We start from the raw sequence: 14,218 nt of genomic DNA, 5'->3' as shown, positions 1-14,218 counted from the left end.
AAAATTCTACGTGTAACGGTCATAACGGTCGACAACGTCCGCCATGTTAAACTTTCTTATTTATGGCCCCATCTTCACAAAATTTGGTAGGCGGCTTCCCTGCACTAACTGAAACTGATGTACGTACTTATTTCGGTGGTATGACGCCACTGTTGGCCGCTACATTGAACTTTCCAACAGTCTTTGTTGCCCTCACTGACTCACTCATCACTAATTCTCCAACTTCCCATGTAGGTAAAAGGCTGAAATTTGGCAGGCTCATTCCTTACAGCTTACTTACAAAAGTTAAGCAGGTTTCATTTAGAAATTGTGCGCGTAACGGTCATAACAGTTGACAACGTCCGCCATGTTAAACTTTCTAATTTATGGCCCTATCTTCACAAAATTTGGTAGGCGGCTTCCCTGCGCTTACTGAAACTAATGTACGTACTTATTTCGGTGGTATGACGCCACTGTCGGCCACCATATTGAACTTTCTAATGGTCTTTTTACCTATTGGCCCATTTTCAAGAAATTTGGTACGCGGGTTCCCAACGCTAACTGAATCCTACTTACGTACATATATATGTCCATAGCCTGCAGCTCGGTCGCTGTGTGAGGCGGCATTAGGTCCCCCATCCCCACACCTCTCACATTGTTGGCTACCTGCCTATATAAGGCTGTCCGTTGCTCCGGTCTCTTTATTCCCTCCTTGCTTCGCCACGGTATTCACATCTCCCTGCTGATAACTGCAGCCTTTTTATTTGATCCACGGCTTCTCTACTGTTCTATTGTTTGTTTATTACAATTATAATTATTTTATAGGTATTTTAGACTTACTTTACATTGTTCAGGTACCCATTTCCTTTAGCGTTCCAACCATACCCCCATTAACATGTCTATCGAGGTGATCACCATCGATCAAAGAACTGTCACTTACTGAGTGGTTTCCATGCCCGGAGATGGCGCCTGCCTTTTCCATCCTCTGTGTTACATATCAGGCTCACTCTTGATATCCGGAGGAACATTGTGTCTAATGAATTGAATGACTGGGATAGGTTCAAGGTGTGGACTGATGATGGTACAAGAGATAATCATACTACACAGGAGCACTAGAAGAGTGAAATGCTTAAGCCCTTCACCTATGGTTCTGCAGGTGAGTTGATGGCTACCGCTGAATTTTTCGGTTGTCGTTTTCAAGTGTACCGAAATGGCCAAATATTTTACACCTTTGGACAACCGCCAATGCCTCTTAAACATCTTAGATTCACAGGTGACGATTTGAGTAGTGGACACTTTGATGTTTATGAAAGTTTAAACTCTCAAAAGCTGGATGTGAAGTTATCGATGAAACCGGTTGTATGCTTACAACGCTTGACAGATGCCGAATGTCACTTCAACACAACAAGTCCTGCAAATACTAACGTAATTGAAACAAACCATGAAACTCAAACCGATTATGACAGCAGCAATCCAAGCTGTGAGATTTGAGGCAAGATTGCTTTTCACATGGCCAACTGTACATTATGTTACATGCTCAAGAGTAAGCTCAGCACACAGCTTGGTCATATTACAACTGGAGGGCTGAACTAACAATGTGGCATACAAAGAGATCCTTAACAAATAATTATTGGTATATTTTCCCTCAGTTTAAAAAGTTTTACTTTTCTTCTTAATAAAAATTTTAAGGCAGTACTTCGCCGCTGTGAAGCGTGGGTATTTTGCTAGTGTAGAATAAAATTAGGATGGAAATGACTCTGTGGATGTGGTAAACAATAAACTGGGATGCAAACCTGAGAAAAATCAGAGGACTAAGGATTATAAGATGTGGATTTATGGAATACTGTGGGAATAGCGAAGGACTTGGCACTCTATTCGATTTGGATTGATCTTATACTATGGATGTGTTATAGGGAAGACAGAAGTCCATGTTACTGGAATATTACAGATGGGGGGAAGTTTGTGGGTTTTTTCAGAATGGGGAACTGGGCAACTTGGCAGAGGATTGGGCAGTTTAGAGACAGTTGTAGTATAAACTTTGGGTGGCAGATGCACCTGTTAATTTCCACATCTCTAGGGCAAGTTATGAGAAGAATAAAGAAACTGTGGAGGTTTTGGAGAACAGTAGAAATAAGAAGGGTATTATAATACATTTTAGCCTGGATTTGTCCTATGGGTCTGGTACTGGACAGGCCAACATGAGCATTGACACTATGATGAGGACCACAAGAGCATGTGGAAAGACCAGAGAGATAGATATGATAGATGTGAAAGGTATTTATTTTTCTCTTGTTGAATTAATTTCTTAAAATGTCCTTGTGTTCATCTGTACCTTCTGTTTGAATTTTTAATGCTCTTTATTTTTCCAGTGTTTGAAGTAATTTGAAATCTAATTTTTTAATTCTGGGTTTAACATTCCACAGTAGACAAACCTTGTTGAAACAACTACAACGCATTAAAGAACATGTACTGAGATATGTATGCCAAGATAAAACTTTAAACTTTCTATTTGATGTTCTGGTTATTATTATTTTTTTAACTCTAAAATTCCTAGTTTGAAAGGTAAAACATTCTCTAGGAATAATATAAGCACTCATTCTGGTTTGAAGAACATATTTGCAAATTGGATTTGTGAAAGGGTTATTAAAATAATAGTCAAATTTTGTGCTGGCTGCTATCTGTGTTGTGCATTCCAATAAAAATACATATGAAGTCTTTGTAGGTTGCTGCAGTGTTTCTGATTTGAAAAGTAAAGTCAAGGCACCCTGGATACCAACTGGGAGAATCAAAAGACACAGAGCTGAAGATGGACCTAGGGAAGTAACTGAAGTTTCCAGAAAACATCACAATGACTTCACACAGGCCAGATATTATCAAAACCATCGAAATGGGTGGTTATGTTGGAATTAACTGTCCCCTAGAAAGATCAATTGGAGGAGGCAAATTAGTGTAAGAGAGCAAAATATGCAGACTTAGCTCTTCAGAGCTGCAGAGAAAAATGGAGAGCACAGTGCATGTTTGTTGAAGTAGGATGTAGAGAGTTCCTATCTTATTTTCTTTGCAGGACCTGCGGTCAACTGGGAGTCAGAAAGGTAGCACCGAAAAAAAGCCATAAAAGAAAGCTGAAAAGGCCTAAAGATGGCTGTGGAGCAAGAGTCATTGCATGTGAATGCTACTTGGACAAAAGCTGAGGCCTAATTGACCTTAACTTGGTCAATTAGAAGGTATCTAATGTTGAAAGAACCTGTACACCCACTGAACCTAGAACACATCACTGATGAGTCCAAGTGCATCTAAAGATGTGAGTAAGAATTAAGGAAAAATTAATTTAGTACAGAATGCAAGGATAATCCGTAAACCTAGAATGAAAGTCAATGAGGCCACTGTAATGACAAATGGGAGTATATTATGGAGAGACAAATTCCATAGATAAAAATAAGTAAAACAAAGCTCTAATGTCTGTATCGATCTTCCTATACTCAATGGCAAGTCCCCCTTTCTATTCAGTATAGTGGCTGTTCTGTTTCCTACCGTTGTATCATGATTAAGTACTCCTTACACATCTCCTGTACCTCTTTATCAAAACCCTGTCCTCACCTCCTCTCACCCATCAATCCTTATCTAAATCACCTTCTGGCCCAAATATCACTGAAGCCCTAATTAAAGGGGTTTTGAAGCTGCAGCAAAGGATCATTTATTGAGTAACTCTTCTTAATGGGAATGCCCTCTGAATACTACTGGCCAAAACATCCCAGCAGTCTTGAGCTCCAGCTCTCACTTAAAGAACAGACAATCTCCAGTATACGGTAGGAGTTCACACATGTTGCACAGGTCCCAGTAAAGGTTTGGTGAAGTTCTGTTGCATCATTTGCCACCCACAGTTTTTTTATTGTAACAACATGGATTGGGCACCTCTTTACATTTTACAGTACCTGAATCACAATGACTTTGATTAAATATTTTATCTTCTGGGCGGCCCAGTGGCGCAGTGGGTAGCACTGCTGCCTCACATTTAGGAGACCCGGGCTTGCTTCCCGGGTCCTCCCTGTGTGGAGTTTGCATGTTCTCCCCATGTCGTCTATGGGTTTCCCCCGGGTACAGTCCAAAGACATGCAGGTTAGGTGCATTGGTGATTCTAAATTGTCCCAAGTGTGTGCTTGGTGTGTGGGGGGTGTGTGTGTGCACCCTGCAGGTGGGCTGGCACCCTGCCCAGGGTTTGTTTCCAACTTTGTGCCCTGTGTTGGCTGGGATTGGCTCCAGCCGATCCCCACGACCCTGTAGTTAGGATGTAGCGAGCTGGATAATGGATGGATTTTATCTTCTAAATTAGTTAATGATGCACATGTTACTGCTTTATTTATTACACAAAATACAGAGATGCATAGAGATACTGATAAATGCAGATTAGATATTTTCCTGTACAATATTGTCATTGAAATCATGTGACATTAGTTTAATATTTGTTTCAAGATGACAGTCATGTCAGAAATGCAAGTTGATGATATCCTTGACCTGAGCAAACTTGCTGTGCTAAGTAAGATCTTGGCAGATTGCATATCTGACTTCCCACCTCAAAGGATGACTGGATGACAAATTGGAAAGCGGCATATGTGGAGAGGGATGTATTAATAGAACGGTCAAAGTAAAGTGAGCCTGACGCCAGTCAATTTTTGTCTCAAACCTGTGTCATTCAGCACATGAAGAAAAAGACAATGGCATAGAAAGTATTGTGGGCATATACATTCTCTTCATCTATCTATCCACCCATCCATCCATCCATCGATTTCCTCATCTGTTTTCCACTGTCATTTGTATACTATATTTATCTAAAGGCATCAAAATATTTAGAAAGGATTGTTTTTATTTCTTTTTGAATGCTACATTGAAATAAATGCAAATAGAGTTATTTGCATATTGTGTTTACCTTTTCTTTGGAGCCCCTGGCTTTAATGATTTTTGCAGCCAATGTCAGACCAGATGACTTTTCAGTGCATTTGTGAACTTGACCAAAGCGTCCTCTGTAATGGAAAAAGAGCTTTAATTGCCAGTAATCTACACCTTTCAACATAAGATTCTGTGATAAAATTTAAAATTTTACTTCTAACTGCAGTGAGCTAGTTTTGCACTTCATTATACTTGTTTTATCTTTAATGTTTAAAATAGAATTCAGAACCCCTCTCCTCCTCTTAATGTGTCATAGGAGCCAAAGACTTTCATGGCCCTATCAGGCAAAGAGCATCTAGTGACCCTGACAGGCTGCCGTGTTCTTCATCATTAAACCACTAAGCCTACAGTTACCAACCAGTGCCAACGTTCATGATTTTTTTTATCATCTATACATTCCATTCTTTCTATATTTCCTTTCAATAAGACAAGAAGCAACTCAGGACTAGACATGCTCACATACACTGACATTCACCCATTCTGGACCAATATAGAGGTGACCATTAAATAAACACACATACTGTTTGGTATAAGACAGGAAAGTAGAGAACCTAGAAAAAAAGCCACTGGAATAGGCATCCTACTCCAGTTTCTCATTCATTAACCTAATAGGCACATTTTTCAGATGTCAGTAAGAATCTTAAGTGCGTGGAGAAACCAGAACATGAATATTCTACTGTATATTGTCCATATTCCACAGAGACAGGGACAGCACTATTAATCAAATGTTGATCAATGGATTAGAGAAATTATGACCACCATGGTGCACAAAAAATCCCACTTATCAGCTGGGATACATGTTTATAATTTCCTGGCAGAGGAGGAGTACTATCACAAGGTAATATCAAAGTGCAAGTAGGAGGATGATATCTTGTCCTTTTCTCCATGAATAGGCCAAAGTTCCTTTGGATTATGCAGGTTCAATAATGAATGGAATATACACTCCTCTGTCTCTTTAGTGTACCTCAGAATACTGACAGTGGGGTGTCTAAGTTTCAAATCAACATGTCTTGGGGGTATCAAGACTGGAATCATTCACACAATGCAAATTCATCCATTGTACTGAGCTGTCTCCTCTAGGGGCCAAGCCACAGCACAAATATTTCACTAAGAATGAGGTTCTTGCAATTATGCACACATCAACAGACACAGCCAGATGTTAAAAATGTTTAGCAGTGCTGATTCCACCACATTTGGAAACATCAATATGAAACTTTTGTGCAGTGGCTAAAAAATACAACTCGGCATGCAAATACGTAAAAAAAAAATTGAAAATTTGTATTACACTACAACAAAGCCAATCAACAAAACAAAACAGATTCTAAAAGGTGAATGTTCAAGCACATTGCAAGAGACCGGCCATTCAAGGAGCAGGATTATCACCTTCTGAGGACTTGCCAGCTGTTTTCAGTTTTAGTTTCACATATAGCACTGTACTTTCCACCAACGTATACACAAAGAAGAAGGAACTAAAATGAATCCAAGCAAGCCTTGCTGTTCTTATAAAACAGTATTGTTATCAAAAGACATGACACACAGTCTGGGTGTCTTACCCTCCGATTATCTCCTGTTTGTCAATTGCATAGAAGCTAGCTATTGGTGCTGGCTTTGCTGAGACAATACGGTGTTCAAATGGAGCCAGAGGTGAATGGCTTGTGTCTGTAGAGGCAGAGAACAAAAATCAAAAGCTGTATGATTTAACACAGTCACTGTTCTTTCTAGGCTTACTTATACATTATACACATTATAATGTGTTCGTGCTCATATTATAGTCACTATTCTACATGTTTAACATTTGTTTTGTTTTTAAATATATTGAATTACCTGATTTTTGACAAGAACTATACATCTGTACCTATTACATATTCTTTGACGGTGTCCTCCTGAATCTGTGGTCCCTGCCCGCTGTCTCCCTTGCACTGGTCATGTGCTTCATTGGTTGTCGTTGCTGGTGCTGACTTTTGAGATTCTCCCACCTGAGACTCAACACGGCTCTTCTTTGGTGCAGCTTTCACCAGCTCCTCCTCTGTGACTCTCCTTTTGCTGCTAGTGCTCAGCTCGGAACCTTCTCTATTTTCCATCTGTGCCTCATCAGTGCACTCTTTTAAGTGCAAAAAGATGCTTTCTTCATTGTCATCTTCATACCTTAAACACAAATATTTTACATTTAGTAGTTTACATGACAAAAGGAACATTTATTAGATGAATCTGTGGTGTTAATGTCTAGTAAGCTTAACTGGATAAAGCACATGAATGCATGTCTGGCATATAAAAATGTGTAGTTATATTCCCAATTGGTTTTCTGTGTTGCTGGAATAGGCACCAGTCTCTAACCCTGAACTGAATTAAATGGGGTAGTTGCTGAAAGAAAGAAATCCATTACAAAAATTACTAATTACTTTTCTCAAATTGTAACAGGAATAATTTTCACATTGCCTCCAGGAAAAACTAATCACTTTACTAATTACTTAACTTTTGCATTATTCTCCAAAACCATGTAAATATATACCAATTGCAAATCGCAAGGATGACACCCCAGTGTGCTTCTAGTATTATAATAAGGAGGAAAGAACCAATGACAGAGAAGGTGAATTCAGCAGTTAAACAAGTAAACGACATGACTTTCAAATGTATGAACCAGCGAGTAGAGCCCTTTATTAAGAATTCTCAATAAAAACTAGTCTTAATTATGGAAAAAAAGACAACCAACTGAATACTTGCAAACATTGCCTCTGTAAATAGTTAAGTTTTTGCTAAGTGTAAGAGGCAATACGTCACAAAAAAATCAAACATATTAACACTAACTGTATTATTATCACACTGTCATGGTAATTAGTATGGGGAAGGGATGGGTAAGGAGAACACATGTACAGTAGTAAAAAAGCAAAGCTACTGTAGATTTGTAACCAGAGTATAAAAAAACAATGCTGACAAAATCAGCACATTAATCAAAAACTGTAGTCAAAAGAATGGAGCAAAAGATTGTTAACCAAAGAATACCTTTCAAGAAAGCAACAGAGGGCAGCACGGTGGTGCAGTGGCAGTGCTGGTGCCTTGCAGTTAGGAGACCCAGGTTTGCTTCCTGGGTCCTCCCTGCGTGGAGTTTGTATGTTGTCCCCGCGTCTGCATGGGTTTCCTCCGGGTGCTCCGGTTTCCTCCCACAGTCCAAAGACATGCAGGTTAGGTGCAATGGCGATCCTAAATTGTCCCTAGTGTGTGTGCGTGTGTGTGTGCCCTGCAGTGGGCTAGCTCCCTGCCTGGGGATTTGTTCCTGCCTTGCGCCCTGTGTTGGCTGAGATTGGCTCCAGCAGACCCTCGTGACCCTGTAGTTAGGATATAACAGGTTGGATAATGGATGGAGGGATGGATGGAAAACAGCAGAAAAATCACTAGTCAAGATCTGTCATCTATCCACAATGTGAGATAGAAAGAAAACGCTGGGGCTGACCTATTAAAATGTCACTTCAGTGATGTCATTCACCCCATACTGTACATCTGGTTCATTTGCCATGTAACAGTAATGAAATAGTGGCATCAAGAGAAAATAAATATGGCTTCAAAGGCATGTGCAAAAACATTTATACCTTAATAAAAATGGCATTATCTCCAAAAAATAATGCATATATATAATCTACATTATTAAAAAATCCAAGTAGGTGCAAAAAGGAGGGTCACCTTTCACAACGTTATCACAGGAAAATTAAAAATGAAGACAGATCATAACAGTGTGAAATTGAACGCCCACACTTCAGAACATATGCATTGTTTACATAGATGTAACGCAAGAAACAAAATTCTACTTAAGTCAGAAAGTGTAATAAGATTACAAGAATTTAAACTGTAATTTGCACTACTACTTTATTATTATAAGATGCTCCCAGTTCTTTTGACTAGGCATATGTAGACAGAAATATTTATAAGTTTAAAATAGATTTATTTCCAATATAAATTTTATTCTAGCCAAATATGAGCATTTTTCTTTCCTCAAGGTAGCCTGGATTTCCACCCACATCCCCAAAAGACTTGTGTGTTAGGTGAAGTGGCCATTGTAAATTAGCCCACTGTGAGCCTTAGTGTGGGCATGTGAGCCATGTGATGGGTTCAAGCTCCTCCCTGGATCAGTTTCTGCTTTTTATCCACTTCTGATGGAATGGTCTACAGTCTAGTGCAAACTGTGTTTTCAGAATGTTAAATTCTGCCATGTTAAGTTGTATATAAATCAGACCTTTGTAAACCATGGATTCTATTCTCTGTTTCAGGTATTCATGGCAACACCTTCTCAAATACCAAACAAAATAATAATAATGGAAATAAAAAACTTGTTAATTATCATCTACAGAACAATACTGAGAAGAAGTCAAGGTGTTAACCAAATAGTGAATCACTGTCTCCAGGCGCAGTCTTAGCCTTTCGTTACATTGCATTAATTACACTACGGTTTGCATTCAATTGCTTCCTGCTATTGGATGGTAACTATTAGTCACAAAAAAGAACAGGATTGTTCCTTCTTCTAACTATGTCGGCAGAATTTAGAAAATTAAAAAAGTCTAATGCATCTTCCTATTACTTGTGTTACAAAAGTGCCACGCAGGAAAATCTCTTTGCTTGTTCAGGAGGGTGTTGTCTTATGCTACAGTTTTACCTGGAGATGCATAAAGAAGGTAAAGCAAAACGACAGTTGTGATTCTGGCTGTGATCTTTTACTGCTCCCAAGTGGCCAAAGTGGCCATGTTGTATTCTGATATATTAAAAATCCATATTATGCACACAAGTTGACCAAGGCCAGTAAATTTAGAGAAATATATTTCTATATACTATAAATATATACATTTCAAATTTGTAAGAAATGCACAACAAAAGATAGTATGATTCAAAAGCTTTGCAGTTTTGCATAAAGCACTACATTTTTCAATTTAAACAATATCAAGTAGATTTATAGTCATTCATTTTCACATATACAGAGTACAGTGAAATTCTTATTTGCATGTGCTAATGAACATGTAATGTGTCACCACTCTCTGTTAGTGAGTACAACAACCTTAACACAAAACCTTTCTTATCTGAAAAATCACAAATATACTGTAATGAATATCAAATAGAATGAAATTGGCATGGTATAAATGAAAGTATGAGTGAGTGTGCTTTCTAAGGGATTGACATCTAAGGCAGAGTTGATTCTTGCCTCGTGCCACAAGCAGTCAAGTTGATTCTTTTCCTGGAAAGGGCCCAGGGCCATCTTAACGTATGGGCACAATGGGCACTGGCTGGGGACCCATGATGTTTCTGATGCTTATGTATGTTCTTGTTTTGCTATTAAAACAGGGACCCCAGCACACAACTTTGCATGGGGGCCCATAATGCAGCTAAGAGGGCCCTGGTAAAGGCAGGCTCAGAAAATGAACAAATTGGCACATAAGTTCACTGACTGAAATATGTACCTTTCATGTTAACATTAACAAGTATATGAAATCATACACAAAGGTAAGTTCACTTTGTAGTCACAACTAAAAAGCACTAAATACTCACAAGTTTTAAAATGACATAAACCTAAGATACATAACAGTTTTTGTCTTGTTATCATTATAGGAGGTGTCATGGAGGTCCAATGCCTATAAGTGTTGTCAGATTTACAGGGTGTACAATTTTTTTTCTGTGTGTATTTGCCAATTGCTAAGATGTGGTTGTAACTTAGAAGGGACTGTTTCAGTGGATGTGTGTGTGAGTGTGACATATTGCACAATGGATAGCCTGGAAGTGATAAATGTCTACTACTCAATCTGCTGAGGTATGTTCTGAATTTCCTGGATTAGGTAAAATGTAAAGTTAGCACAAAATGGATGGATAAATGGCATGATATGGGAACTTACTTCTGCAATAATACAGTACAGTTCTTGTTCAGAACATCAGCAGACAGCTCCTGCTCTTCTTCTTTGTTATTTTCATGTATAACCTCTGAAGTCTCTTTTTCATATAAAGAAGTTTCCTCATTTTCTGTCACTTCTTCAGTGTATATTTCATCCTCTTCCCCACATTCTTGTACATCTTCATTTGTGTTCTGCTCCTCCTCCTCCTCGTTCCCTTCCTCTTCCACCTCTCTTTCCTCTTCCTCCTCCTCCTCTTGAACCTGTATTTCAATCAGTTCTTCATCTGATGACATTTCAGGCACAAGTTCCTTCTCCTTTCTCTTTTCATGATTTGTCACACTGGGCTTTTCAGTCAGCCTGGCTTCAGGTTCGTGTGCTTCATGTTCAAGGACTGAGGTAGAATTCTCGGTAACGTTTGTGCTGTCTAACCCACTCCATGTTTCCTCTTTTTTGAAAGATTCATCTGCAGCCTCCTCAAGAACCACACTCTTGGAGATCTTTTCCAAGGGCACCTCTTCACTGGGCTTCTTCTCCAGATCTGTTGATGTGGATTCTTTAGATGGTGCTTGGATGTCTTCTGGAGGAGAAAATATTTTTCCCAATCTTTCAGCATTTTGTCGGTTCAACTGATTTACCTTTTCATCAGTTGCTGCCTGCTTCTTATAAACTGGTGATTCTGTAAATAGATAAGAGTACATTTGAAGTAAATGGTAATTATGCTGCTAGTAGTTAAAACAAAATGCTACAAAATAAGGAAGGTTTAGTAAGGAAAAAGTATGGTTAATAGTTGCTGTATAAAATATACTGGCCATGTAAAAACCATCAGTCGTCAATGTGATTTACTGCTTTACTGAAGCCACATATTCTTTGCAGACACAGTACAAGAATAGCATTTGGTGACCTCACCTGTGACATCGAGTGTTTTTTTCTTTTTTTGAGATTTCAGAACTTTAAGACTTATTCTTTGCTTTTCTTTCCCATCTTTTACTTTGTGATCCTTAAGCTGTAAAATAGAAGTAAATTGTTACAAACCTGGAAGAGCACAACATGATCATTTATAATTATTACAGTACAGCTTACACAAGGGTAACCCCAAAAGTAACAAATACATACATTTTTTTTAGAACAAACTGCAGCTGTTACTTTCTGAGCATCCCTCATGTAATTTGGCTGACATGGAATTTATTTTGAAAGAACGATCACAGAGTCTTATAATGACTAAACAGCACTTTGTGAAAGAGGATGGAGACAAGAACAAAACCTACAATGTATCTATATTTACGGTTAGCAAGGAAATGCTTGGGTCCCTGGAGTTTAGTCCTACGTGGGGGGTTGTGGATGGCTTCACAAGGCCTGGAATCACTGAGGTCACTGTGGGGTCGGATTCTTTGAGTCCAGTGAGCAGCTTTAGCTGAAGGAGCAGTCTGTTAAAAACAAGATGGCATTGCTTGGACAGGTCAGTGCAGATGCAGGTTAAGCAGTCATTTGAGCACAACTAACGTCACACTCTACAGCAAAAATAAAAATAACACAAAATGGCTGCAGCGTTAGTGAAGCTCAATATAAGCGCATTTTAAAGCTTGGTCAGCAAAATGCTTACGAGAAAACACAGAGGTACTGTTTATCTCCCTCAGATATTAAAGTAATATTCAGAGCGCTCAGGCAGATCAAGCAGCCCAATTAATGCATTATTTACATTTTTGAAGAGATCTCTAAAATTATTATTATTTTCACTTGTTTCTCTTGTTCTGAATGCACATCCTGCTCTGTCATAATAGGCTCTATTAAAACACCAAAAATAAAACATAATATAAGGTTTGTGCAATAAGGAGAGACAGGAACAATAATTAATATTTCCTGTGATGCAAAATTTTCAAGGAAATTCTGTTTTCGTTTACTATGAAAGGGGAGACGTGTGCAGTTTTTAGGACTAAACTGCATATTTGTGAATTTCCCCTTGGGATTAATAAAGTATCTATCTATCTATCTATCTATCTATCTATCTATCTATCTATCTATCTATCTATCTATCTATCTATCTAAAGAAGTTATCAAATGGTGACCATATCTTGACACACAGAATGAAACACAATTAGCCAGCAAAATGTCTTGCTGAAATGAGATGTGAAATCTGTTGGCAATGAATGTTAAGGAGATGCTATCCTTTCCTTGACTTTTACAAAACTTATTTGAATTCTCTGAGGGAGAACATCTTAAGAATAAGGAACTTGTCCCTAAAAATATAAATTTTATAGCTACATGAGTCTGTTGTTCTGCCATATAAAACATTTTGAATACATATGGTAATGTACAGTACAACATTAAGAAAACATTATATAACAGAATGGATGAAAGAAAAAGTGTTGCTGAAAAATAAGCAGAAGCTGAGCAAAGCAACGTCAATCTAATATTGTGCTAGATAGCACTGTTCATGGTCATTCCAAAGTACAGCACACTGGAAGGCCACAGCAGGCCAAGGCTGAAGACTGAATCTACTATGGCTTGGTGGTTGTTAATCCAACTACTAGATTACTCTAAAAGGATACCGTATTACATTACCATTTGCCTTCGTTTGAATATGGGAGTCAGATATTTACAGAATAATGCTGAACAAAACATTCTAAAGTGACACACCTAAGCTGCAAGAAAATCACTGCACCATCAAGTGTTGTTCTAGGAGGACATAATTTGTGGTAGAGGGGATAATAATGAGTTTTAGTTTGGAGAAATTGTTCAGCATTAATTTTTTCTATCACAGGTTTGTATAATAACCATTAAAAACAAACAAAGTGATTTTTTTTCTTTTATTTATTTTAATTAATTTGTTTTGAGAACAATGTGATAGGTGCTACCCAATAGGGAAAAATCCTCACATAAATATAAACGTTATACTGTATATACATCGTTCAGCCACAACATTAAAACCACTGTTAGGTAATGTGAATAACATCGATTATCTCATTAAAATTGCACAGGTCAGGATATATTAGGCAGCAAGTGCAAGTCAGTTCTTGAAGATGATGCTTTGGAAGCAGAGAAATTGGGCAAATGTAAGGATTTGAGCAACTTTGACAAGGGACAAATTGTGATGGCCAGATGACTGAGTCAGAGCATCCCCAAAATGGCAGGGCTTGTGGGGTGCTCCTGGTGTGCGGTGGTTAGTACCAAGCAAAAGTGGTCTAAAGAAAAACAGTCATGGGCCCCAAAGGCTCATTGATATGCATGTAGAGCAAAGGTTAGTCCCAGCTTGCTGCTTATGGGGCTGCATAGCTGCAGAGTGGTGAGTGCCCATGCTGACACTTGTCCACTGCTGAAAGCGCCTACAATGAGCACATGAGTATCAGAACTGCATCACAAAGCAATGGCAGACAAAGGCCTGGTCTGATCAATCATGTTTTGCTTTAGATCATGTGGACGGCCATGTGTGTTGG

At 38.5% G+C, this 14,218-nt stretch overlaps 1 protein-coding gene across 6 annotated transcripts in view; it reads right to left on the bottom strand.

Annotated features, from left to right (window-relative positions):
• LOC120529538 (myosin light chain kinase 3-like) overlaps positions 1-14,218 on the bottom strand; it is a 161,361-nt gene that overhangs the window by 25,282 nt on the left and 121,861 nt on the right. For 3 of the 6 annotated variants that reach the window (XM_039753418.1, XM_039753420.1, XM_039753416.1), the window contains 6 exons: positions 12,053-12,211; positions 11,694-11,790; positions 10,791-11,463; positions 6,779-7,068; positions 6,477-6,582; positions 4,904-4,997 (listed from right to left, as the gene is read on the bottom strand). In XM_039753418.1, the coding sequence (XP_039609352.1) occupies positions 4,904-4,997; positions 6,477-6,582; positions 6,779-7,068; positions 10,791-11,463; positions 11,694-11,790; positions 12,053-12,211 (1,419 nt within the window). The remainder of the gene's footprint in view (positions 1-4,903; positions 4,998-6,476; positions 6,583-6,778; positions 7,069-10,790; positions 11,464-11,693; positions 11,791-12,052; positions 12,212-14,218) is intronic. The other 3 variants (XM_039753419.1, XM_039753417.1, XM_039753415.1) reach the window with 2 other exon arrangements.

The sequence above is a fragment of the Polypterus senegalus genome, chromosome 5 (assembly GCF_016835505.1).
Source record: "Polypterus senegalus isolate Bchr_013 chromosome 5, ASM1683550v1, whole genome shotgun sequence".
In the NCBI taxonomy this organism is placed as follows: Eukaryota; Metazoa; Chordata; class Cladistia; order Polypteriformes; family Polypteridae; genus Polypterus; species Polypterus senegalus.
This window is presented reverse-complemented; position numbering and strand designations above follow the sequence as displayed.